Here is a 25,153-nt window from a genome sequence, read left to right as displayed (position 1 = left end):
ATCAATGTATAAATGCTGAATATAACAGTGCCAGCGGCCATATGACGGCAGCGGGAGGAAAACTCTCCAAGCTGAACAAAGTATGGTTTTAAAACAATCTGTATATTATTATATTGTTATGCTCCGTAATAAACTGTTAGTGTTGCTGTATTTCCGTACTTTTCCACGTATTTTTTTTAACTGTTGGTGTGGGGGGGGGGGGGGACGTTGCTTTAACTCTTTTTTTCAACTGCTAGGTGGGTTTCTCTGCACAGCGTTGCATGTTGAGTTGCTGTCCGTGCAAAGAGCTGCAGGCCCGTTGTGGAGGAGTCACCGTGTGAGGCGTGGCGACTGGTGCAGTAAAGCAGGGGTTCCCTTTGTGTGGAAAAAAATGTATTCTTTATTATTTATTGGGGGTTTTTTGGGGTCTATTTTTTCAGGCTTGTATTTAATGTTTTGTCATTTGGTTGATTGTATATTACAATATTTTTTTTCCCTAATTTTAGGTTCCGCTTTCTGGTTCACCATGAGGTTTATTTCATTTGTTTTTGACCAATTGAAATTCTGAAATATAAATCCTCATCTCCTGTACGGCATTTTTTTTTTTTTTTTTTTTCCATATTTTTAATGCATAACTTTATTATTTTTTATGTTGTGTTGTGAGCTGCTGGGTCATTGCAATTCAATCTATCTATGTATCTGTCTTTCAGTCTGTCTGGAGAGCGGTGGGGGTGGGCGGGGGGGGGGGGGGGGGGACACAACAGCAGAAGCTTTTAAGATTTTGCAGGCAACAATAAACAAAAAGAGAGAGAGAGAGAGAGAGAGAGAGAGAGAGAGAGCATAAAACAATTAAACAATTGTTTTTGCAATCGCAAAATGGACATGATGATGATGATGACGAAGTGGACATTTTTTAGTGTGTCCATAAGATGCGTCGGGACTCTTACTGCGTCGGCCGAGTGTGGAGTAAACACAAGGTCAAAGTTCATCCTTCCGCGCAAAGTCCGGTGTTGCCAGACTGAGCGGGTTTTCCGCCCAGTCGGGCTACCTTGGCTCACGTCGAGCTGGGGAAAAAGCGCTGATTGGGCGGGTACGTGTAAAATTCGAGGCCGCTTTGTAAAATAACCGGGCGGATTTTTTTTTTTTTGTTCTTTTACAAGCGGGAGCGATCGTGACCCGTTCCTCGAAAAATAAAACAAATGAAAACCGGTTATTTTTTTACTGTAGATGGATTGTGTTTGACTTCGTTTCCTTATTGAACGAAACAGAAGCGTCAATGGGTTTCATGCATTGGGCGACTTTTAGATTGCGGTCGGGCTGGAAATGGTCAGCCCGATCTGGCAACACTACTTTCTGCTCGAAGTCTGGCTGTTGTGCAGCGCAAGGTGAGTGGTTGGCGGGTTTAACTCTTTACAACTATAACCTCAAACTGCGGCCTTGGTTTTTTTTTTTTCATGATAATTGTAGTGTATAATTCTAGTTCTAGTTTGTTTCATTGTCATTTCTGCTGCTCTCATGCAGCAGAAATGATAACAAATGTTTATAATAATCCGAACGTTTGCGTGGACGCATGAAACATCTGCACCACTTTCCCCTTTCGTCTCCACAAGTTGCATCAAATGTCGAATGGATGTGGTTGTCAGGGTGTGCAAAGGCGTTTAAAAACTATTTCAAAGTACTCTCTGTTATAAACTCCTGCAAAGAATCTTCATAGTTCATAGTCTGTTCAGTGAAGTGCACCAGGCCAGTGTGTCTCAAATGGGGGTACTCGTACCCCTAGGGGCACTGCAGGGGTACTGCAGGGGGTACTCCGAAATATATTTAAAAAATGTGTGAAAAATATTGCCTATAATGTTTAAAAATCCACGTACAGTACAACCTTCATGTTAATTTTCTTCTTTTTCTCTCTTCTCCCAATGGCAATGAAGGGGTGCTTAGCTGATAAATGGTCTGAGGGGGGGTGCACTACTGAAGAAAAGTTTGAGAACCACTGAACTAGACAGTCAGTCCACTCACGCACGCCCCAAAAGCTGTGGGGTTTGGATGCCAGTTCCTCGGAGTGGCCCCAAAGGGGGACGGGGGACGGGGGACGGGGGCATGGGGAGGGTTCTGGAGGAACTGGAGCAGAGAAAACACTGCACAAAAGCCCCGTGGCCGAGCTGGATTTCCGCCCTATGGCGAAAGCAAAGGGTGACTAATTCCCTGCCTTTTCGAGGTAGTCATATTTCCTCGTTTGGACTTTAAATTATGCTTCTAAGATAAATCGACACTTTATTAATCCCGCGGGGAAAGAAGGTGATGTTCAGTGGTATCTTAGCAGTGTATTTGGAGTGTTTTAGGGATGGGAGAAAAGAAATGGGGAAAGAATGGCAGCTTTAGAGGAGGTACAGACCAAAAAGTGCAAATACTTGAGCTTTGTGTGTTGTTTTCTTGCACAGCAGCCCCTAACTGTTCCGATAAAAACGTATTGATGTGCTGATTGGAAATTGATTTTTTTTTTCACATCTTTGTTCATGTCTTTCTCTCTTTCTTTTATTTTCTTTTCTTTTCTTTTCTTTTCTTTTCTTTTTTTTTTTTTTTTTTTTAAAGGGGAATCTGACACAAGAATGCTAAAGAGAGTATCCGCACATCTTTTGAGATGTGGAAATTCAACATTTCACAGTACATCACGGTCAAATGTGAGTGCACCCGGCCAAAATCCTCTTGGACAACTCAGAGTTCATCCGTCAGTGTCGGGGGCGTTGGCAGAAAACAAGCCTGTTGTGGCGCTAGAGAGCACCATCATCACCCACGGCATGCCCTACCCACACAACCTGAGGTACCCCACATGGTTTCCCATGATGATAACCCACACATCGCGATAAGGATCACAATTTAGGGCTGAGAAATACTGACTAAATTATATATCACAATAAGGCTTATATTTTATGTCAGGTTTATTATACATCACTATTCCTATCTTACCGTCACTGTTTATTTCATAAGTTATTGTATAGGCCCTTATATTGGACGTTTGGACATGACCTTTGAACCTTGAACATAAAAGATGAAAATAAAGACCTAAAAAATATTTAGGTCTTTATTTTCATCTTTTATCTATTTTATGTTTTTTTCTTTTATTTTTGGATTGTATTTGTTTTGTTTTAACATTAGGTTTAGTCCATATTGCCATATTTTATTATCTGTTAGGTTTTTTGTATATTTTCCAATTTTTCCATATAGTGCCACTTTTTCATTTTCTATTGTAATATCTCATTATCTATCTATCTATCTATCTATCTATTTTTGATGAATACCTCATATTGATAATTTGACAATAGCTGCACACAAGAAACGTTAAAACCAATCATGTGGATATTATGACCAAGCGTGAAATTCACAAAACTGCATTACTTCACTGTCATGCCGCCTTAAAGTAAACATTTAACTTCATCATGATATTACCGTAATCAAAATCCCATATCACAATATCAATATTACATTCATATATTGCCCAGCCCTACTTAGATCTAATATTGGCTTGGTTATTGATAACAACAAGCCTTTTTCCCCACCCTTCCACCCAGCACAGCACGGGAGGTGGAGGCCATAGTTGTTGCTGAAGGAGCCACTCCGGCTACTGTCGGGGTGATTCAGGGCCAGATCCATGTGGGTCTTTCAGTGGAGGATCTGGAATACCTGGCCCGCAGCCAGGCTCCTCTCAAAGTGTCGCGTCGGGATTTACCTTATGCCGTGAGCAAGGTGAGGCTTTAGGAGCTCTCTCAGTTTTGAAAACACACATGGGATGAATTTGTACCATACTGTACTTGCATCCAATTTAACTGCATGCAAGTACAGTACCAGCATGCTGGTATTCGTGGTTAATTTCCCCATGTAATCATTCTTTGTGTGTTGAATTCGAAGGGTCTTTCTGGAGGAACCACCGTGTCTGGAACCATGATAGCAGCGCACAGAGCTGGAATCCCCATCTTTGTCACAGGCGGCATAGGAGGCGTGCACAGGGGCGGGGAAAACAGTGGGTTGAGCCTACATTACTTTAAATATACTATAATAAACCTATAAACTTAGAGAATCTATCCTTTAATTAAAATACTATATGAAGTAAATTATCCCTCTTCCAGGTCTGGATATCAGTGCGGATCTCACAGAACTCGGCAGGACTCCAATCGCTGTCGTCTCTGCCGGGGTCAAGTCCATTCTCGACATCTGTCGCACTCTGGAATTCCTGGTAAGATTTAGGGTCTTATTTGTTTGAATTTGATGTTGTTGCTATTGTAAGCAGCCATAAATACTGTTTTGCCATTTTAACCTTGTGACTATTTGGCTATATTCAATTACTTTAAACATTTTACAGCCTTTTCTTTCTTGCCATTTTCTACTTCAGTAACTTAATTTCCACATGTATATTCTTCAGATGTACTTCAGATTCTTCTTGATTTTATTTTTACAACTGAGGAACCAAAAATTGTTTCCTCATAACTCTATTTTCAAATCCACTCGAATAGAACATTATCCAGAATTTTAGACCTTATCCAGATTCTTTCTCCTTTAACAGGAAACCCAGGGTGTCGGGGTGGCGACCTATGGAATAACCAAGGATTTTCCAGCATTTTTCTCCCCACGAAGTGGGTTAAAATCCCCTTATCGTGTCTGCAACCCAGAGGAAGCAGCAGAACTAATTGGTATGCCATAATTTTAGGACATCTCAAGCTCACTTAATGGACTAATTCCTATACTGGTATTGGCCTGGTACCCTGTTAAAATAGGGTCTAAGTATTGGAAAATTAGAGATCGGCCAAGAAAGTGTGCCTATTACCCAAGATGCTTATATAAATAACCTACATCTAAAATAAAAACACACGGTTTTGCACGCCGATCACAGGCACCCCTTCACTGGCACACAATGGTACCATCAGAGAGGGAGCGATCGGGGTGTAGAGCCTGCCCTGCGGGGCTATTTTAGACTGGGGGCTAGCGATAAAACAAATGCCCACCTCTAACCACGCTACGGCAGAGAGATGCACATCAGAGGAAATTTAGAAGTGGGTATAAGCAATGCCGACTGAAAGAGAAGCAGATATGTGCCATATACCTGTGTATACTCTGCATAACAACACCGGTGTCAATACTGGAAAAAGTGATTACAGGACCTGTAAAGGACCGGAGTGCCTCATTATACCTGCTGTTAAGTTGCCTGAAAGTATGTCTCTAATTTGCACCATTGAGAGGGCACTCTGTCCCTGGGTCTCCAGAGCGGCCTCCTGTTGGCTGTTCCCATCCCAAACCAGCATGCAGCTGCTGGGCAGCTGATCGAGGATGCCATCCAGGCTGCGGTGGAGGAGGCCAGGTGAGGGAGGGGCCTCCTTCTGACCCAATATGGGATATGCGCTATTTTTTTCCACAGCCACTGCCTCGTTGGAGATTTCCCATGACATAGGAATAGAGACATGCTATCTCAGTTCTTTCAAAGTCGAGTTGAATTCAGGTGTTTTCCTGTTCTTAAGATTCTCACTCTCGCTTTCCCTCTCGTGATACAAATGGGGTGTTTTTTTTCAATCTTTGGGGCCTTTTTTTCTTGTGTGGTTTATAATGTTATTATTTTTATTTTTTACTTATATTTTTACATTTTTAATTTTTATTAGTATCATCATTACGTTATCATTATTTCTAATATATATTTATTTATTTTGTGCTTTATTTAATTAATTGTCATCCATGTTTTTTTGCTTGTGCCACTGGAATCAGTAGATAGCATGTGTTATATGAAAGTCTCTAGCTCTCTCTCTCTCTCTCTCTCTCTCGCTCTCCTTTCCTCAGTTCTAAAGACATCAAAGGACGAGATGTGACACCATTCATTCTGCAAAGGGTCAATGAGCTAACCCAAGGAAAGTCCCTTGAGGCTAGTATCTTTCTCAAATGTGGTTTAATTATATATAATGTTGCAGGAAACAATCATGTCAACATTTCAAGAAAACTTTGTATGGGGGGGTTGATTTTATTTTACCTGATTTGTGTCAGTCTCCTTTATAAGAACCATGTTACTGAATACACAACATTAAAACCTACAGTAAAACATTAATGGTTGGGAAATACAATATAAAACAACATTTAAGCATTGAAAGAAGTGGAAATCTAGGAGGTTAAACAATTTCAATTACATTATTGTTTACCAGAATGTAACAAAAGTAGTCTAGCAATATGGGAATAAAGATGATGATGTCAGATTATGATGTATGTACTATATGTACTATATGTATGTATGTATGTATGTATGTATGTATGTATGTATGTATGTATGACCTGTGATTTATGGCCAGTCTTGAAACTAATCCGGTTTTCCTTAACCTGCTGTATTGAAAGACATAGCACTCATTAAGAATAATGCCAAGGTGGGCAGTCAGATCGCCTGTGCACTGTCAAAACAAATTAATGAAAGAAAGTTGAGACAAACGACTCGGCGTCCTGAAACGTGTTCTTCAGATTCACCGTTAAATGTTGTAAGTAAATGTGCTGAAGGTATTTCGAGTATAGAACATGCGTATGGCCCACTTGAGTATAAATGATGCTGTTCTGTCACAGGTTGTAATAGGAGGAATAAATGTGGATTTTATTGCTAAAGGAAAAACTGAAAAGCTCCTGGTAAGTGGACATCTGCCAAAAAAATAATTTAACCTATAACACACGGTGTAGATCATTCAGATCAATTTGTTCCGAGATGTAAATAACCATGTTATCTTAGTTTGGACAGACTAACCCAGGAAGTGTCTGTCAATCATTTGGGGGTGTAGGACGGAACATTGCGGGTAACTTCTTATCAAATTCTGTATGCAGAAAACATTATTCACAACAACCTAAATATAAAAAAAAAAAAAAGGATGTCAATTTACATATTGTAATATCTTTTTCCAAGACTCTTTGAGTCGATTAGGCCAAAAACCGCTGTTCATCTCCGCCGTTGGGACGGATTCTCACAGTCAGGCTATGCTGAGCTCCTGCAAGCACATGGTATGTGACCAGAAACTGTTTACTGTCACTAAGCAAAGCAGCATCAGCACATAAATTATTCAAATTTTACTAAATCAAATAACGCTGATGTTGCTTGATTTTATTTCCACAAGAACACCAGTGGCGTGGCGAGGCTTGAGGATCAGAGGACGGCCACTTACTGCGCCGTTATCAGTGAGAGTGGGGAGCTCACTCTGGGGTTGGGTGACATGGATATCCATCAGCAAATAACACAACAGTATGTAAGTATTGTTACTCATCAAAACACTATTCCATTAGGTCTAGCTCATTTTTTTACATTTCTCTCACTGACAAAGTTATCTGAATGTCTTCCTACAGGTTTCCACTTTTAAGAAACAGCTTTTGTCAGCTTCTTTAGTTTGTCTGGATGGCAACATCCCAGTTTCTACTATTGACTACATCTGCTCTGTTGCCAAGGTGCATGCAATCAGTGGTAAGCATAAAGGGCTGGCTGCTCAATTACCATGAGCAGAAGGTTCCCCAAATTTGATATGTATTAAAATGTTTCACAGTTTGGTATGAGCCGACTGATTCCGACAAGGCCTGCAAGCCCTTCCTGTCTGACTCCTGGAAGTCCTTGTCCTACTCTTCCCCCAACCTGGCGGAGTTGTGTACCATGAACAAGACCCTGGGTTTCCCAACACCTGAAGGTACGGTTCAGCATTTCCAGAATGACCGAACGTGATTCAGACACGTGCATAAAATCATTAAGCCAGGATTAACTTTTGCTCTGTGTGTTTGCAGAGCTGCCGAGCTCACCGGAGGAAGTGATAAGCTGTGCCCTGGCTCTCTCGTGCCCCCTGCTGGAGCACCTGCACTGTCTGGTAGTAACCTTGGGAGCCAATGGGGTGTTGGTGTGTGGCGAGCATGAGGCTGGATCTGTCAATCTGCAGCCAAGGAAGAGGAAGATGGTAATTATTGCTCTGAATTATGGCGGGGATTATGAAAGTAGTGCTCGTGAGTGAGCTGGGGGATAACGTTTACCTAAAGTTGAACCTGCGTTTGCAGAGGGGCCGGCTGTGTGCTGTCCACTACCCAGCACTGGATGTGACCATGGAGGAGACAGTGAATGTCTCTGGAGCAGGAGATAGGTAGAAACTCTTGTAGTCCCCCACTTTAAATTGAATGCAAAATTGTTTTGAATATTTCCAACTAAACTCCCAAAACACTTAAGCACATCCCAACTCTGTTATCAGTCTTGCAGGTGGAATAATGGCAGGAATGCTCCTGGGTCGAGATACAAGCAGCTGTGTGGGTATGGGTCTCCTGGCTGCACGGCTCTCCCTGGCTTCACCGCACCCCATTTCACCAAAGCTCACCATGGGCTCTGTGGACCCCAACAAGCTCCAGACTCAGTCTTGGCCCAAATCCACATTCATGTGGATAGATTAAGAATGGGACGTATTGGCGGGAATTTGAGGAAATGTAAAGATGCGTCATGCACAGTGGTCCTTGTGTTTTAATATGAACTGTGAATCAGTGAAAATAACTGAATGAGTGGATTAATGCATAATAATTTATAGAGTCTTGGTAAGTCACTTAAATGTGAAGCGCTAAGTCAAGCTATGAGAAGCACTACAACTGTCAAATAGACTTAAATGAACCAATCCTGAATTTCCCCCGGGGATTAATAGTGTTATTCAATTAACAAAATCACATAAAATAAAGAAACATCTTTGAAATCAAATATCGTTGGTTGCTTTTATTTCTTTTAATATTATCATTAGAATTTTTCAGACGCTTAATATCAAAATTCTCCACTCTAAATTGAAATTTGAGTTGTGTGGGCAAAAAGGAAATATCCTCAGGCCTCTGGTGTTTATTTTAGGTATCCACAAACCCACCCCCCACAAAAAATAAATAAAAATAAAAATTGGGTTGAAGCTTTTTTTCCAACCATGCCCCTAAAGTGTCCATCACCATTCCACAAGATACTAGGGAGCCGGGCTCAGTGCTGACACATTTATTTAACCCTGCATTCAGTCCATAGTCCATTTGCATTACATTGCTCCTTTTTAAGATTGCACATGTTATAAATGATTTCAAGCTTTTAACCCACTCAACAGGTGGTTGTTGTCATGTTCTCCACGTATCTCATTGCGGAGCGCTGCGCTGCGGTCAGACGCACGCGGAGCCGCTCCACGGCGACGAGAATCCGCGGGTCCGGAAACTACACGTCCCAGAACGCGCCGCCGCGTCCGCGCAGCCGCAGTCCGCGCGGAACGCTCGCCCCGCTCCCTCCTCCCCGTTTTTAAAGCTAAAATGGTGGTTTGAGCGTAAACTGTCTCCAACACCCGGGACAAGAAAGGGGCAAAACAACCGCATTTTGGCCTTTTTTTTACCCGCAGCGGAACGACAACGCTCGGCTCGTCGCAAGTGTCTATTTATAGAAGATCTTGACACTTCAAACACCTCGGCTCGCTGTCCCCGCCCAATCCTGTGTGACTCCCCCGGAGTGGAACCCTCAGCGCGCACACACACACACACACACACACACACAGGGTGAGTAGCGTCTCCGCTCCCGCACAGTGAACCCACAGCGCCCGCTCACGGACACGGTCCCGTCGTCGAGTTCCCCCCCCCCCCCCGCGCGGCTTCTCCTCCGTCAACACCACGGTACCGCCGGAGCTCCCGGTGTGTGTGTGTGTGTGTGTGTGTGTGTGTTTTTTTCTTTCCTCCCCCTGGGCTTCTCGTCGCCCAGCGTAGCGCGCTAACGGCCGGCTAGCATGCTAACGGCTGTGCTATCCGGTGTAGCGCTGGCTGGCGCAGGCCGCGCCGCTAGCCTCTGAATAGCCACTTCAGCCGCGAGCTAGCGGGGTTAGCCAGCCCAAGCTGTCAGTTGCCGCCCGTCCCACCAAGTTCGCCGGTTCTTCAACCGACGACGCCGTCCCGCCTCGTATTTGGGTGTATTTCAGTGTGGGGCGGAGAGGCGGGTGTCAGCGCTGGACCGGCTTCCCCACCGGGCTACCGTGGAGCTAGCTTAGCTTAGCGCGGCTAACATCTGTCAGATTGTGTGAACGAGCTGTTTGTCTTTGTACACGACTCCGCCGATCAGCTGACATCCAGTGGCACTACAGTCTCCGTGCGGCTGGAAGTGTTGACTCAAGAGTTCCGTGTCTTGGATGGGGACTGGGGCCCGTCATAATGAATTGACATTAGATATTTCCTCAATCAAACGGCAGCTGACCGTAAATGTAATAGTAGGACCGGGCTGGAATTGACGTAATGGACGAGCAGCGTAGGAAGCAGAGGCACGGCGGGCTACTCATTCCTCAAGAGTGAGGAGCGTGCAGGTTTTTATTGTATATATTCTGCCCAATTCCACCATGTCATTCTATGCATCCTACCGCCCAAACAAGCGAGAGAAATAATGGTTAGATTATGGGGTGGCGTCCAGTGGAGCCGTATAACGTCCTGACAGTGGATGTCATGATGTTGCTGATGTTGAACTTGGCCGGTGATGGGGGACAGAACTGTGGATAAGATTTGGAGATATGGAGGGGGAGACAGGGCCCGACTCTGAATTTTATAGTCTGTTGCCAGGTTGACATCATACAGCAGTGTGTAATCATTTTCTAACTGACTGATCATGATCCTATCCTATGTAATCATGTCCTTAGTTCCATGTTGTCGGCAGTTTCCCCATTTTTTACAGAGTAAATCAATTCCCGTGGATAACTGATGTTCCTTAGCGGAAATTTCCGAAACATATACAGAGGTGTACCATCCTTTCTTTTTTTGGGGGGGGGACGACACCATATGAAAAGTGGTTGACAATGGGGCAAGCAGACCGCACGAGATGGTTGACAATGGCCCAAATCAGGTTGGACAGGGCAACTGGCAAACAGTTATTGTCGGGCCCTGGAACATGTCCCCTTCATATATAATGGTTATTATGGACCATTGATTAAATAACCATAACTGCATCTGTATGTAACTAGTCTGTCATGATACCTAACTGAGGAAAATGTAAACATATCAAATCATTTTGTGGTGATATGTCTTTGACTGTTGAATAGGAAAAATGCACTAAAATAAGATAGTTCTTTAATAATCCCCGGGACAGAAATTCAGGAGTGAAAGCGGATCGGATACGACAAATCTAATTTTGTGATTAAGGTTTTAGAATGCTATGATAGACTTATTTGCTTTGGTAAATTATTTTTCAATCCTGACTGAAGCATAATAGAATGTAAATGAAACTACACGACAGTTAAGTTGTTTTTAATGGTTCAGAGTGGACTTTTTGATATGATCAGTGTGCTTTTTTCTTTTCTTTTTTTATTTTTCATCCTGTTAATGATGTTAACAGCCCTGTGCTCTGTGACCACCAGTTTCAACACCCACCCTCTCGGTGCCATAGGATGTCCCACAGCCCCGAGATTAAGGACGACCCCATGGAGTGTCCCCTGTGCATGGAGCCGCTGGAGATTGATGACGTCAACTTCTTCCCCTGCACCTGCGGCTACCAGATCTGCCGCTTCTGCTGGCATCGCATCCGTACGGACGAAAACGGCCTCTGCCCCGCCTGCAGAAAGGTGAGGCGAGGCTGGTTAAATATACTGCCAGAGCAGATATGAATTAGTTGATGCATATTGGTATATTGAGCCATCTCATCAATGTCATGTTGAATCGATATGGTATGAAGTCGGGACCCTTTGTATAGAAATCGAGTGGTTTGTAAGAACCTGCCCAATACCCAACACTTCCATATGTCCCTACCACACAGCGCCCTGCCACCAACTCACAGATTAGCAGTTTATAACGTACAGGGAGCTGATTTGTTACATAAGCACAGAGCTTGCACAAGTCATACTATTGCCTTGCCTTTCGTATAGTTTTTAGAATGCCGCGCTCTGATCGAATGCAGAGCCTCTGTTTCCCAACTCCTTCCGTTTTCCTTTGTGTGTTCAGCCGTACCCGGAAGACCCCGCCGTGTACAAGCCCCTGTCACAGGAGGAGATCCAGAGGATAAAGAACGAGAAGAAGCAGAAGCAGAACGAGAAGAAGCAGAAAGTGACAGAGAACCGAAAACACCTCGCCAGCGTCCGAGTGGTCCAGAGAAACCTGGTGTTCGTGGTGGGACTCTCTCAGCGGCTCGCTGACCCTGAGGTAAGCGCACTCCCATCGGGTTAGCAAGGATGGAGAGTCGATTCCTGATTATATGATCGCACTCTGGGAACCAGTTGTTGTCGTCATCATCATAATAATAATAATAATAATAATAATAATTAATAATAGTACTAATAATAATAATAATAGTATGGCCACGAAAACTGCGTTGCCATTCGGTCCGGTAGATACCGATCAAACCAGTGCCATAGTGGTACCAGGAAGCTCTACAATGAAATAAGCAATTTACCAATTTCAAATAGCAAAAAAATATATATATAGAAATTCAATATTGCTAGTGGCAAGGGGGCGGGGCTGGCTCCCTCTGCCTGGCTCTCACATATGCACGAGGAGACGCTGCTCTGAGTGACAATGGCACAGCGAGCTCAGATTGTTCCCTGATCCCCCCTCTCTCTCTCATGCGCAGGAAATAAAGCAGTGTTAATTCTGCATTTAATTTGTTTCAGTTTTTCTCTTAAAAATTAAAAAGAATAAAAGAACCAAAAAGAGCACCGTTAAAGTACCGGATCGATAAGCAGTATTGGTAAGAGTAGTGGTGCCGTTAAAATCTTAATGATACCCATCCTTACCCATGCCCCCGTTCCTCCAAATAAAACGACTAAAAACAGACTGTTTTCGTCGTTTTATTTGGGGGACCGGTCACAGCTCTCTGCCATCGGTGCGCGCGGAGAGCCGTGTTCGTGTCTGGACGATTCGCACATATAAAAAAAATATTATTCATTTATTAATATAACTTATTTACTAATTCCTTATTGAAATGTTATCCCTGTGCTTTTTGTAAGGTTCTATCTGTTTTATCCCGTTATTGTAATACACACTGACTGACAGAACCAAAACGACTGCTCGACTTGAAGAATCTCAGTTGACTGTCGGGTTACCTACTGATGACTGGACTTGTAGACTTTCAGGGGCAGCCATATGTGGTGGTCAGTGTTGATATTGTGGACACTACAAGAGCCTCAGCTCTCATTCTCTCTATCTCACTCTCTCACTCACACACACCAATTCTCGCTCCCTCCTAGTGTTTATCGTAATATACAATGATGATAATAAATAAAAAGCGGTCGACATATTTGCAAGTCGCGCTGGTGCTCCTAGTTATAAAATAGTCGCACAATGTGACTAAATTGTCACGGTCTGGAGCCCTGAGCAGGCAGAGTTGGATTTGAATGTCAAAATGGTTGAATTGAAAAAATTTTGTTCTGATTTTATCTGGAATCTGTTTCTATTGGCTCCATCACCGAGAAGTAACAATTTGAATAGGCTCCAAACACTGTGGAGGTTCGTACTTTTGCATTTGGAAAAGGGAATAACTTGCCATTTCAGTTCAACATAGTGTTATCAGAACTCAATACCGACAGTGTCAACCAAATCGGGGTGTAAAATTTGGCGTATAAAAGTTATGGCATCAATACCTGAATTAAAATGGTTTATGACACACTCTATGGAATAATCTATTCTGAGTGGTCTATTTTTTACACATTATTTCGGAATAATGGCTGTAGTCTGTTAATAATGACCGTTGTCATGGGCAACCCCGCTTGGTTTTATGTCTCTCTTTTTTTCCTCTTGCCTACATGCACTTCCTAACACTAGCTAAATTAATGACGTAAGAAATGTATAAAATATTCTGAAACAGTAATATGTGTCTTATTTCCAAACTGGTGTGATCTTCGTTGCATTTATATATAGTTCAAATCTGATGATTCTCAGTTTCCTTTTCTAGCATGGGATTTTGAATTTATGAGCAGATAAGACATTTTACACAAATTCCCCGTGCTTACTGAAATTATACATTGTTTCATATTGTTCACTTTTATTCTGTTATTTTTCTATTTGGATTTGACAGACATATTTGACACCTACAGATGCTTTGAAGATCAAACTCATTCTGTACATTGATAATAATAGGATCAGTTTTCCACTACACAAACATCTTTTAGTGCCAAGCCTTGACTTGAACCTTGTTCTGTATGTATAAAGCGATAAGAGTATGCAAAGCCTTATAATAAACATTAATACTTTTTACTTTACTTTTTTTCCCCCGCTATCGTTTTGTCAGGTCCTAAAAAGGCCAGAGTACTTTGGGAAGTTCGGTAAAATCCATAAAGTGGTCATCAACAACAGCACGTCTTATGCGGGTTCACAGGTGAGAGCTCGGATCACCCTTTAAGATCTGTCATCGATACATGAATTCAAATTTTCAGATGGCACGCATGCAAAATTTGGTTTACTTTATTCGCAGGGGCCGAGTGCCAGTGCTTACGTCACTTACATCCGGTCTGAAGACGCCCTCAGAGCAATACAGTGTGTGAACAATGTGGTTGTCGATGGTAGAACATTGAAGGTGAGCATCCACTCCCACTGTGCCACTGGATCCGTCTTGTTTTGTTATCAGTGTCTTATGATTGGACTCTGTTTTGCTTTTGGATTCCTTTGTTGGCATAAAACAATGATAACTTTGTTCCTTGCACAATAATGTATCGCTCAGCCCTATTCAGTCCTCAAAAAAAATATGAAACTTTATTTGAGAAATAGATCATTGACGCTCACATTTGACTTTCTCTCTCCATCGCAGGCTTCTCTAGGAACAACAAAATACTGCAGTTACTTCCTCAAAAGTATGCAGTGTCCGAAACCAGATTGTATGTATCTACATGAGTTGGGGGACGAGGCGGCTAGTTTTACTAAAGAGGAGATGCAGGTAACACCTTTCGACCTTCTTTCTGAAATGTTACGAATAATTCAGTGGTGCCAAGTCCTGCTTTTCTGATTTAAAAACCAACACTCAAATTCTACATCGGGGCTATAGCACTTTGGCTTGCTTTTTTACAAGTTTTTATTATTATTTTAATTGGAGGAAGACAGTGAGCAGTCACAGGTGTGTGTTTTAATCTAGCTAAATGTGCTCTCTCCTTCGGCGTTGCTTGTGTTTAGGCGGGAAAACACCAAGAGTATGAGCAGAAACTTCTTCAAGACCTCTATAAATTGAACCCTAGCTTTTTACAACCACCCACATGTGGAACGGAAAAGTCTAAAAGTAAAGCCAGTTCAACACAAAGGTAGGAGTCACTCCCTTGTGTATTTTCTCTACTTCATTCCACAACCTAATCGCTGTGCTACTTAGTCATTTATTTTGTCATCACGTCCCGTAGCAGAATCAACAACGGCAACGGTAAAGACGGGTGGCCGACACTGTCAGGGCACAGCAAGCTGGCCAATGGGCTTTCAGAGGACCGCAAGTCCCCACCGCTGCTGGACTGCTATCTAGACCAGGAAGTTCTTACCGCGGATGGACTAGATACAGAGCTGGGGTCCGGCCAGGGCACGTCCCTGTCCCCCTTCTCCTCCAATTGTGACAGCAACAGGTCTGTATCAGAAAGCTGCATTCACATTACTACTTTTTTGATTTTGGATATTTATAGTAGTTTTATCTTAGTTTTATGTTGTGCACAATATTGGGAAATTATGCAATGTGTGAATAAGATGTATGACATTGCGATGGCGATATGAAATGCAATAAAAATAAATAATGAAATATATTTTAATCGTCGGAATTTGTATCGCAATAAAACTGCATATGCAGCCCTACTTCTTAGATGTAGTACCAATTCTACCACAAAACCAGTAATACCTCCCCAGTCTCCATTCTTTTACAAAGCTAAGTGAGTGTCTATATGCAGTTTGATCTTGCTTTTTCTACCCGTCTTCCTCCAGTCCCAGTGAAAAGCCTCCAGAATCAATCAGTATGGTGAATGGAGAGACTTTACAACAGGTAAGAATGATCTTCAGCATTATTTTTCCTTTTAAACAAATATGAAAATCTGACATGTCTGAAATAACTTCCCTTGTGTTCCCTCTAGATGCCCGGCAGTGACTCCCCTTCCCCCCCTCCGGGCCTCACCAAGCCCAGCCTGGTGGTGCCCATCAGCGTTTTGGACCTCACGGCCCGCTCGCCCTTTGAGGGCGCGGCAGCCGAATCCCAGTCGCTCTTCTCAGACAACAGTAATTTCAGACACCCCAACCCCCTCCCCGCAGGCCTGCCCCCGTTCCCCAGCTCCCCTCGCAGCGGCTCCGACTGGCCCATGACCCCCGAACCACAGAGCCTCTTCGCCTCAGGTCAGTCTGCACTGGTTATTTGCATCATGGGGGTGTTTTTTTTAACGAGATATGGCCCCGATACCCAGTATCAGCGTTTGGCCGATGCTGCCAAAAACTGCTGGAAGGATCGCATATTGGAGGAAAAACAAAGAAAGAACTGATCTACCAAATCCTCAAGAATCTAATCTAAATCTAGCCTGAATTGAGGGCTGGGTGTGGGGCAGGATCTCAAAACTTTGATTTTGATATTAAGGGACATAATTCCATTCAATACTGGATTAATAAAGTGTTATTGTATCTTAAATAACATGCGTCTTCTTCCTCACTCCAGACACGATACCAGTGTCTTCCTCCACAGACTGGCAGGCGGCCTTCGGCTTCGGCTCCTCCACCAAACAGCAGGACGACGATCTGGGCTTCGACCCCTTCGACGTCACCCGCAAAGCCCTGGCCGACCTCATTGAGAAGGAGCTGTCTGTGCAGGACCAGAGCCCTCTCTCCCCGGGCCTCCTGTCCCACAGCTCTCACCATGGCCTGCCGCCTCCCAACCTCAGTGTTTCGCACCACTTCCCTGGTGGCCCACCGCGTCTCTCACAACTTCACCACAGAACCATCTACAGCTCCTTCAGCTTCCCCGGCAGTCAGAGCGGCCAAGCCGGGCAGCAGCAGCAGCCGTCCGCCCGCCACCCATGGATGGGCGTCCCCACCCGCAATAACCTAACACACTTGAACCACTCGGCCAGCGCTGCCTCACACAGTAATTTCCTCGACCTGAATTTGCCCCCTCAGCACAACACAGGACTGGGAGGGATCCCCATCTCAGGTACCGGCGTCCTGGATCACTCTGTCCAACGCATTCATTTGACATTTGTCAAATGAATGCGTGTTAAAGTGGAGCTCATGTTGTGAGCAATGTGACAACGTGGCAGTGATATTACATTTCTGAATGTAGTTACTATTCACATTGAGGCTAACGTCACTCAGGCTAGCTTTCATTGATCTCGCTTGAAACAAACAAAAAACAGGGTTCCCAGGTGTCCTGGAAAACCTGGAATTTTGTAATTTAGTTTTCCATGCATGGAATAGTGCAATTTTCCACAAAAATCCAAATGAATATTTTTAAATACCATATTTATTTATAGATTTTATTTTTAGATTTACACTGACTCTCTGGGAAGCTGATATAAGGTGTTTTGGCTGATTAGATTGAAGTTTGTCCATTTTGTCCTGTTAGAGGTCATATACGCAGAAATAGGTGAAAAAGACCTATATGGATGGACAGGGTCTTCAATATGAATACATGTGCGGGTCATGAAAAATGTCCTGGAAAATTATTTCTTGATTTTTCTCTAGAGTTGTAGTAATGCATTTAGCCGCAGGGTGGTGCTCAAATCACCTGAAGCACTCAAATTTGTTATCCTTTCTTTTGCTGCAGAAAACAGCAGCTCTATAGACGGCTTAAATGTAAAAGAATGGCAGGACGGCCTGAGAGCTCTGCTGCCCAACATCAACATCAACTTCGGCGGACTCCCAAACTCCTCTTCCTCCTCATCCTCCTCATCCTCAAACAGTGTTAATCACATCGGCGGTCCAGTCGGGCCGGCGGGCATCTCGCACAGCCTCAGCTGGGACGGCACGGCCAGCTGGATGGACCCTGCCATCATCACAGGTAAAGAGAGACCGGCGCGGTTAATGAATCATAATAGGATAACAATATTAGTCATCTCTGGGTGGAAATTCACTGTATCAGGGTTCCCAGGTGCCTTGGAAAACCCAGAGTTTGGTAATATAGGAAACAGAATTGCCTTAAAAGGGTCCAGATCTGATTCCATATCGATAAGGTGGTTCATGATTTGATTCCATATTGATGAGATGGTTCGTGATTTGATTCTAAATTGACGTTTTTATACATAATGAGAGTTGCAACTGGAGTTTCTGTTAGAAAAAAATTGGTGCCGGTCAACGCGTCCTGGAAGATTTAAATTTCCCGGACAAATGGGAGAGATTCAGGTCAAATATTAACCGTGTTTATTGAGCTTAATTACAATTGATAAGCAGGCTATATAGAGAATGACATCATCAAGGCATGTAGATGTATAATATTTTTTATTGTCCCGTCAGATTCAAGATTTTTATTCGTCAGTTAACACCATTTAAAAAATAAATAAATATTACAAGTTTTACTGCTTGAAATCAAATTTCCATTTGTGAACAATGAGTAACAAGTGCAGCCGCTTTAATTAACATTTCACTAAAATAACATTTTGATAAAACTAGAAACAAAATAAATATGGCAGGTAGATCTGAATAAACAATAAAGTTTGTGGTGTTGTCTGTCTTCCTCAGGACGTCCCGTCGACATATTTTACACAATGAATATTTAACCGTCTGCCTTGGGTCGGAACTTAAATATTCAAAGTAAAAACGCCAAAGTGTGTGTGTGTGTGTGTGTGTGTGTGTGTGTGTGTGTGTGTGTGTGTGTGTGTGTGTGTGTGTGTGTGTGTGTGTGTGTGTGTGTGTGTGTGTGTGTGTGTGTGTGTGTGTGTGTTATTGAAATGATCCACCCAGAACTAACTTGAATTGTTCTTGGAGGGAATTATCTTCACCGGACATTATGTCCGGAGAGATTTTTCCGGTCAAAAACCAGAAATTACCGGATAACAGAAACTCTGGTTGCAATAAAGTAGGAGGTTTACATATGAAATGGGGCAACCAGAGATGGTTGACAGGTTGACAGTGTTGCAGATTTGGTGAGCGGGTCATTGGGTCATAGATTGGGAGTTCTACCACCTTTGTTGATCAGTTCAAACCCCCCCCCAGGCATCCCCGCCTCGACCGGCAGCAGTCTGGACTGTCTCCAGGACGACAACCCCCCCCACTGGCTCAAGTCCCTGCAGACCCTCACAGAGATGGACGGCCCGTCCAGCTCGGCCGTGCCCCCCCCACAGCCCCTCCACAGCGGCCTCCTGGACGGCCACCTTCCCCTCCACCACAGAGCCGCCGCCAGCGGCTGGGCTCCCTACCTGGGCCCCCCTCCGCCGGCCACACCCACCGGCCAATTCCATCCCCCTCCCCCCGGCTTCCAGACGGCCTTCAGGCCCCCCGGCCAGCCCGCCACAGAGCTGCTACAGAGCGCCGCCGCCAACCGCCACTGAACAGACTCCAGTGGATGCCATCCATTTCCACCTCCACCTACTACAGCCCCCTCCCTCCCTCCCTACATGACGCAATACACACCAATCTGCAGATTTTGAAAACCATTAACGAAATAACAAACATGCTTTCTTAGCCCCGTCCCCTCCCCCGTCCCACCTTCCTCCTCTTTGTCTCCTCTGAAGGCCGGTTTTGTTTCTGTTTGTTTGTGGCACAAGTTAATGAAACTGTTATCTGCTACCATCTCCACCCCTTAGACCCCCTCCTCCCGCCTAGTTTCGGAGGAGGGGCAGGGTCGAAACGTTCAGGATAACACCGCTAACCGACGCCAGGAGCGCTAACACAGAGTAGCAGAAGGCGGTAACGCAAAGAGTTAACGCGACGCAACAAAACAAACCAGCGGAGACGGGGTCCGTTCCAAGCAACTAACGATATAAGCGCGCACAAAACACGTCTTGAAAGTCAAAGCAAGCTGTGAAGCTTCGCCCCAAAGACCCTCCCCCTTGCCCACGCCATAACGAGCGACTGTGAAACGGTTAATTAACCCTTCGACCTCCGTCCCTAGAAGCACCACGCCACGATGAGAGGGTGAGAGAGAGAAAGACCAGAGAAATAGTCGGCGCCAAGCTTTTTTCTTTTTCTTTTGGGGTAGGAAAAAAAAAAAAGCAAAGATTAGGATTGTTTGGACGGGGAATGTGGAGGGTAAGGCTATGCATGGGCATCGTGGTTGGCAGGGACGCAAACGGCCCGCCTGAGAGGCCGGTTGGCCCACATTCCCTCTGACGGGGGGCTCTCGGGGGCCCGTCCGGCTGGAGGGAAGATTTTGCTGAACCTCTGTATCAGAGGATGGAGCACTGCCTAACCGAGGGGAGCCGCCAGGGCTTCAGGGGGAAATTGGCAGCGCGCGTCCCGAGCGCTAGGGTTAGACTAATACTCCGAGTGCCACCGTGTGGCGCCCAACAGTAGCGAGCCCTAACCGGGACCGTCGCCGCACGCCGGAGGAGCAACTTGGACGGGCGAGGGTGCAACGACTCCACAGGAGACAATGCTATCGAGGGTAGCGCTAGGGCTAGCGGGACCGCCCGAGAAGGCTCAAACGAGGCCTTAAAAAGAACGGAGAGAAGGGAGGTCGAGTGAGGAGAATGGAAAATATATATATATGTGTATATATATATATATATATATATATATATATGAGTTAGGATTGCTGAGGAAAATATTCACCGAACAAGGAATAAGTGAAATAACGTCCGTAACTTTGGCTGAAAGACGATCCGCGGTAGTGTCGCAGGGGTCCACGGCGCTCTACCGCAGAATAAGAATTAAGTCTTAATCCATATTCTCTCTCTCTTACCCCCCGCTGCCCCCCACCCCCTACTAAAACAGTATTCTCAAGATCAACCATTTCATCCAGGAGAAACGAAACAAAAAGTCATACCATGGGTTTTAACACAATGTTGAGGAGAAACAATTTGAGGCTCTTAAAGGAAATTCAACTGTCCTCTGCAGGTCTGGAAAAACAAACCTTAAATAAAACTGAAAATTAATTTTGCTTTTGTCTTTGTCTTCATCGCCCAGCAGTAAATATTTGTGATGATGTTGAAATGATAACTTCTATTCATGCCATTCCCAGGTCTGTTGTTGTTCGCGTGTCCTCCACTAGGTGGCAGGCAACCTTCCTGTCAGTGATGAATCTCTGCAATCAAGTTGCCGTCCAGCACACACAGGGTTGCAGAGGATGCTGTCCTGCCACCACGCTCATTCATTTTCAAGGTCATCTTCACACTAGTCAGCCTTTTATTTGTTTCACCCTATTTAAGAGCAATATTTGTCTTTCTAAACACTACAGATCGTTTCAAATGTGGACTGAAGTATGGTTAAAAGAAATTGAGGATTTTATTCATAGAATTTTTTCGCCCCACCTTCTAGTACCATTTTATTTTGGGTACATCAGTCGTACCGGTGCGTGCCGAGCACTGGTCTCTCCAGCTGGCAGCACTGCGTCCTTCCGGGCCAATGCAGTATAGTGCACCTGCAGCAGGGAGACGGCACTGCAGCCTCCACAGCGTTCCTACTTTTAGGCTTAAAATAAAGTCTGGATTGGTAATCGACCCCCTCCCTCCCATCGAGGCTTATTTCCTACTTCCAGTTAAACAGATCGAATAGAAAAGGACTCGTGGAATTCAAGCACTGCACTGGAGGCCGCAGAGCACAGGAGATGGATCATTTCATACATTTGAAATAGATTGTTATCAAGACGGTCTCAGCTGTGTGTAACTCTGTCTGTCTTGAGGCGGAATCAGAAATATCCTCTGGAAAGTCCTCCATTCGACATTCTACTTGAGTAAAAGTATTGCACTTCAATACCAAAAGTTAAAAGCATTTTAACATCATGAGCCCTTGGTTTGGTGCAGACATTCTATCCTTTAAACAATGACCTCTACTCGTTAAAGAAATGTGCCTTTTATGGTAGTTGTAGTTCTAGTACACTATTATTTTCACATACTTATATTTTTGTTTGTTTTTATTTCTACTTGTCATAAGTAAACATGATGCACAATGTATCCTTTAAATACCTCAGCTTTTAAGAGACTGAAAGGTGTATTTCCCTAATTTCACGGGAGCTAGCCCAGCTGATCCCCTCTGCAGCCATGCATTGAGCTAACAGTTAGCATGAAGAAGTGGAGGATCCCTTTAAAAGAGCAGAAGGTCCAGTTTTGGTGTAGTGGAGTAAATGATAAATCCCCCAACGTTACAGTTTGATATAATAGGCCTACCCAAGTGTAAGTAAAACAAAAAAGGGGGACCAGTGGAAACTCTCCAGTGGCCCTGGGTGGGGGGGTGGAGGCTCCGGCTCCGTGCTCAGGTGCTGAGGGGGTACAGGCAGAAGGTGAGTGTGAATAATGCCGACAGGAGCAGATTCCAGGACGGGACCATGAGTCAGCAGCAGAGGAAGGAAGGATGCAGGCTCTGAGCTACACACACACACATACATACATACATACATACAAGCATACACGCGCACGCACACACGCACACATACTGAACCCTGGAACACTCGAAACCCCTCCACAGGGATCTTCTCGAACACCCTGCACCATTTATAGAACACTGTCACCGTGTACTGTGTTTTGCAGTGCAAAATATCAACGTGTAAGTCCCTCTTTTCTATACTTAAGTACATGTTTCCAATATCTCTTACTCCACTTATACTCACTCTACAATACTTTCAAACCTAATATCGCTACTACATCTCTAACACAGTCAGGTTACTGCAGTTTACAAAAATGTGGATTTGTATTTATATTTGAAAATTCAATTCTAATCAGAATGCATGCGAATCATCTGCAGGAAAAAAGGTACTTGAGGTTCTTAACTCCAATTCCTTAAATACATTTAAGAGCAAGAACTCCTACTTTAACTGACGTAGTAATATCAATGTGGACCTTTACACTTTATTTGGAGGCATTTAGGATGATCAGGGTATTTGTACTTTTACTGAAACTAGAAGGTCTGAGTGTTTTGGGGATATTCCTGCACAGAGACAGAGACAGGAACAGATCAGGGTGGAAAAGCTTTATTTTTTATTTTTTATTTTTTGTTTGTTTACAAGGCAGGGGGGAGGGGGACACTGGCGAGGGATCTGTTCGAACGCACGCCGGACCTAATTGTTAAGTGGTCTGTGACAAACTGCGTTGCCTAAGACAAATGATTAGTTTATCGACTCACCCGCTTTGCTGAAACTGCATATTCATGCTCATTAGCATGTGGCCTCTCGCTGCGTGAGAAGGTGGAGAAAAGCAGTGATGAATTACCTCCGGTAGTCGTTGCACACAGTCCGGTCCCCGGGTCAATCAGTCAAGTAATCAAATGACCCCCCCGCCCCGCCCCCTGCCTCCTCACCATCTGATTTAAGCGTGGTTTAATCAGTGTTGTTTGTTTGAAAATGGGGATTGGGTCACGAGGTCAAGGGACGGGGTGTCCTTCCTCGTTTGCCGCGCCGCAGCGCTTCCATTGGGACGCCCTTCGTGCTGCTGCGCAGGAGCTCGGCCGCCCACCCACCTCAGTCCTCAGGCGGTGTCCCAGGGGCACCAGGCCACCCCGAAACAAGGTTAGCACTGGGGATTTTTGAGCCATCGACCTGGATTGTGGTGAGCCTTCAACACGGACGCATCACTTGTTCTAAGTTAACTTGTTTGTTTATTTGTATCACTTGATTTCCAACCGTCTGGTTTCCTATGGTTCAGTGATCAGTGTTGCTGCCAGAGCCAAATGCCCACGTTTTAATGCTTGTTTTTTATCACAGCAAACAATACGACCGACACACTTTAGGGATACGGTAGTGATAGTAGTTTGCCCCTTATACTACCTGGCTCCGCTGCCTACCTGCATAGGAAACCTGCTGGGACTGCTCTCAGCAGAAAGCTCTCCCTCCATATGTCAGCCTCTGACAGGCTTCTGGGCCGCCCTGCATTCCCGCGGCTGCCTGCTCTGCAGAAACGCACGTCCTCAGCAGATGTTTAGCCCCATATTCACTGTTGGAATCATAAACAAATGGAAGTTGATCGTTTCAACGTGAGGAAATGCTCAGGACCTTGCAAAAAAAATTTAAACGCATTAATGCGGTTCATCTCTCAGTTCAAATGGTCAGTTAAAGGGGGCGGTCGGGCACTCCAGGTCCAGTCTAAACAGTTCAATGTTTTTAGACTCACATCATTGGAAATAACAAAGATGATACTTTTACATGTTGCTGGACTCTAGTAATTCTCTGTTAATAAATAAACAAACAAACAAATAAATAAAATGCGTTATTGTTATTAATAATACTGTGTAGAAATCAGTTAAATGAACATTCACACCCTGTAGACGGCCTGTACTGCTCCTGGATTTCCCTACAAAAATGTATTTAATTTGTAGTAATGAATTGATTTCTTACTTATTTCTAAATTCCAAACATATAAAATCCACTCATGGCCTCCCTAGGTTCTTCCGGCTGATCCCAAACTGGCCGAGCGCTGCGGTTTGGGAACAGACGCCGATCGGCACTGGGTGGGCGTGAGACCTGGGGCTCGGCTGATTCACCGTCTGAGCTGTGGGGGCGGAGGTGACGCTATCGGAAGGGGTTCGCTCTACTGACTGGATCTATAACATTTAAAGGCTTATTGCCTTCCCTCGTGTGTTCAGTTATTTCGGGTGCGAGGACTAAGTGCTACAGACCCTTTGCAGGTGTTACTCACTCTTACACAAGCCTCAGTTTATATACCTTCCCCCCAAAATACATGCTGCAGCTCCGTGCCTCTCTGCTCAGCCCTCGTCTGCTCTATGGTATCTTATCTTTTTTTTTTTCCTTTTCTTTTTTGCGGTTTGGTATAAGCCGACCTCTGTCAGCGCTAAGCAGTGATGTAATGGAAGAGATGGAAGGTCACAGAGCCAGGTGCGACGATGACAACTTTTGCATTTTCTCCCCCGACAAGCACGCTGACAGTGCACGGCTCACAGGAGGGGTGTGTAAGCTGAGATTTACATCCCCAATATTCCAAGGACACCTCCAAATACCGAGGGATGGATGTATGGAGGGACAGGCTCACAGAAGACATACCCGTTTCCCTAAATGTGACCAGTGAAATGATGCAGATGATATACAGTATATTCGGGCATTTTGCAGTTTTTATTCCAAAATGACTTTCTCCCTCCAATAGGAACAAGTAACATTGAAAGTTTAAGGAGTGAAAGTTTTTCCTTGTTATTTACAATGTTACAG

At 44.3% G+C, this 25,153-nt stretch overlaps 2 protein-coding genes across 3 annotated transcripts; both read left to right on the top strand.

Annotated features, from left to right (window-relative positions):
• Positions 1–1,302: 1,302 nt before the first annotated feature.
• On the top strand, positions 1,303–8,607 carry LOC307231999 (uncharacterized protein; the record flags this gene model as incomplete). The annotated part of the gene is made up of 18 exons (XM_080002880.1): positions 1,303–1,364; positions 2,696–2,797; positions 3,546–3,720; positions 3,883–3,994; positions 4,101–4,207; positions 4,535–4,661; positions 5,206–5,326; positions 5,797–5,882; positions 6,340–6,476; positions 6,559–6,618; positions 6,719–6,782; positions 6,890–6,984; positions 7,098–7,226; positions 7,324–7,438; positions 7,518–7,655; positions 7,750–7,916; positions 8,014–8,096; positions 8,202–8,607. 18 exons carry the CDS (start codon positions 1,303–1,305, stop codon positions 8,395–8,397), a joined length of 2,076 nt encoding a protein of 691 aa, XP_079859006.1. The 3' UTR covers positions 8,398–8,607.
• Positions 8,608–9,337: 730 nt separating this feature from the next.
• On the top strand, positions 9,338–20,901 carry cnot4a (CCR4-NOT transcription complex, subunit 4a). Of its 2 annotated transcripts, none has more exons than XM_080003054.1 (13): positions 9,338–9,507; positions 11,340–11,543; positions 11,920–12,117; positions 14,201–14,287; positions 14,384–14,485; positions 14,717–14,842; positions 15,076–15,200; positions 15,297–15,506; positions 15,856–15,913; positions 16,002–16,257; positions 16,571–17,062; positions 17,675–17,908; positions 19,060–20,901. In XM_080003054.1, exons 2-13 carry the CDS (start codon positions 11,370–11,372, stop codon positions 19,392–19,394), a joined length of 2,397 nt encoding a protein of 798 aa, XP_079859180.1. In that variant the 5' UTR covers positions 9,338–9,507; positions 11,340–11,369; the 3' UTR covers positions 19,395–20,901. The 2 variants fall into 2 exon arrangements, with proteins under 2 accessions (XP_079859180.1, XP_079859179.1); XM_080003053.1 differs by having other exon boundaries at positions 15,294–15,506.
• Positions 20,902–25,153: the final 4,252 nt, after the last annotated feature.

The sequence above is a fragment of the Zeus faber genome (genome assembly GCF_960531495.2).
Source record: "Zeus faber genome assembly, chromosome: 6".
NCBI lineage: Eukaryota > Metazoa > Chordata > Actinopteri > Zeiformes > Zeidae > Zeus > Zeus faber.
The sequence above is the reverse complement of the archived record's forward strand: the minus strand, read 5'-3'. Positions and strand labels throughout refer to the sequence as shown.

Coding starts and splice junctions, on each gene's coding strand:
- cnot4a (XM_080003053.1), top strand. CDS start 11,370: ATGTCCCACAGCCCCGAGATTAAGGACGACCCCATGGAGTGTCCCCTG. Junction 11,544..11,919: donor TCTGCCCCGCCTGCAGAAAG/GTGAGGCGAGGC, acceptor TTGTGTGTTCAG/CCGTACCCGGAAGACCCCGC. Junction 16,258..16,570: donor ACAGAGCCTCTTCGCCTCAG/GTCAGTCTGCAC, acceptor TCCTCACTCCAG/ACACGATACCAGTGTCTTCC.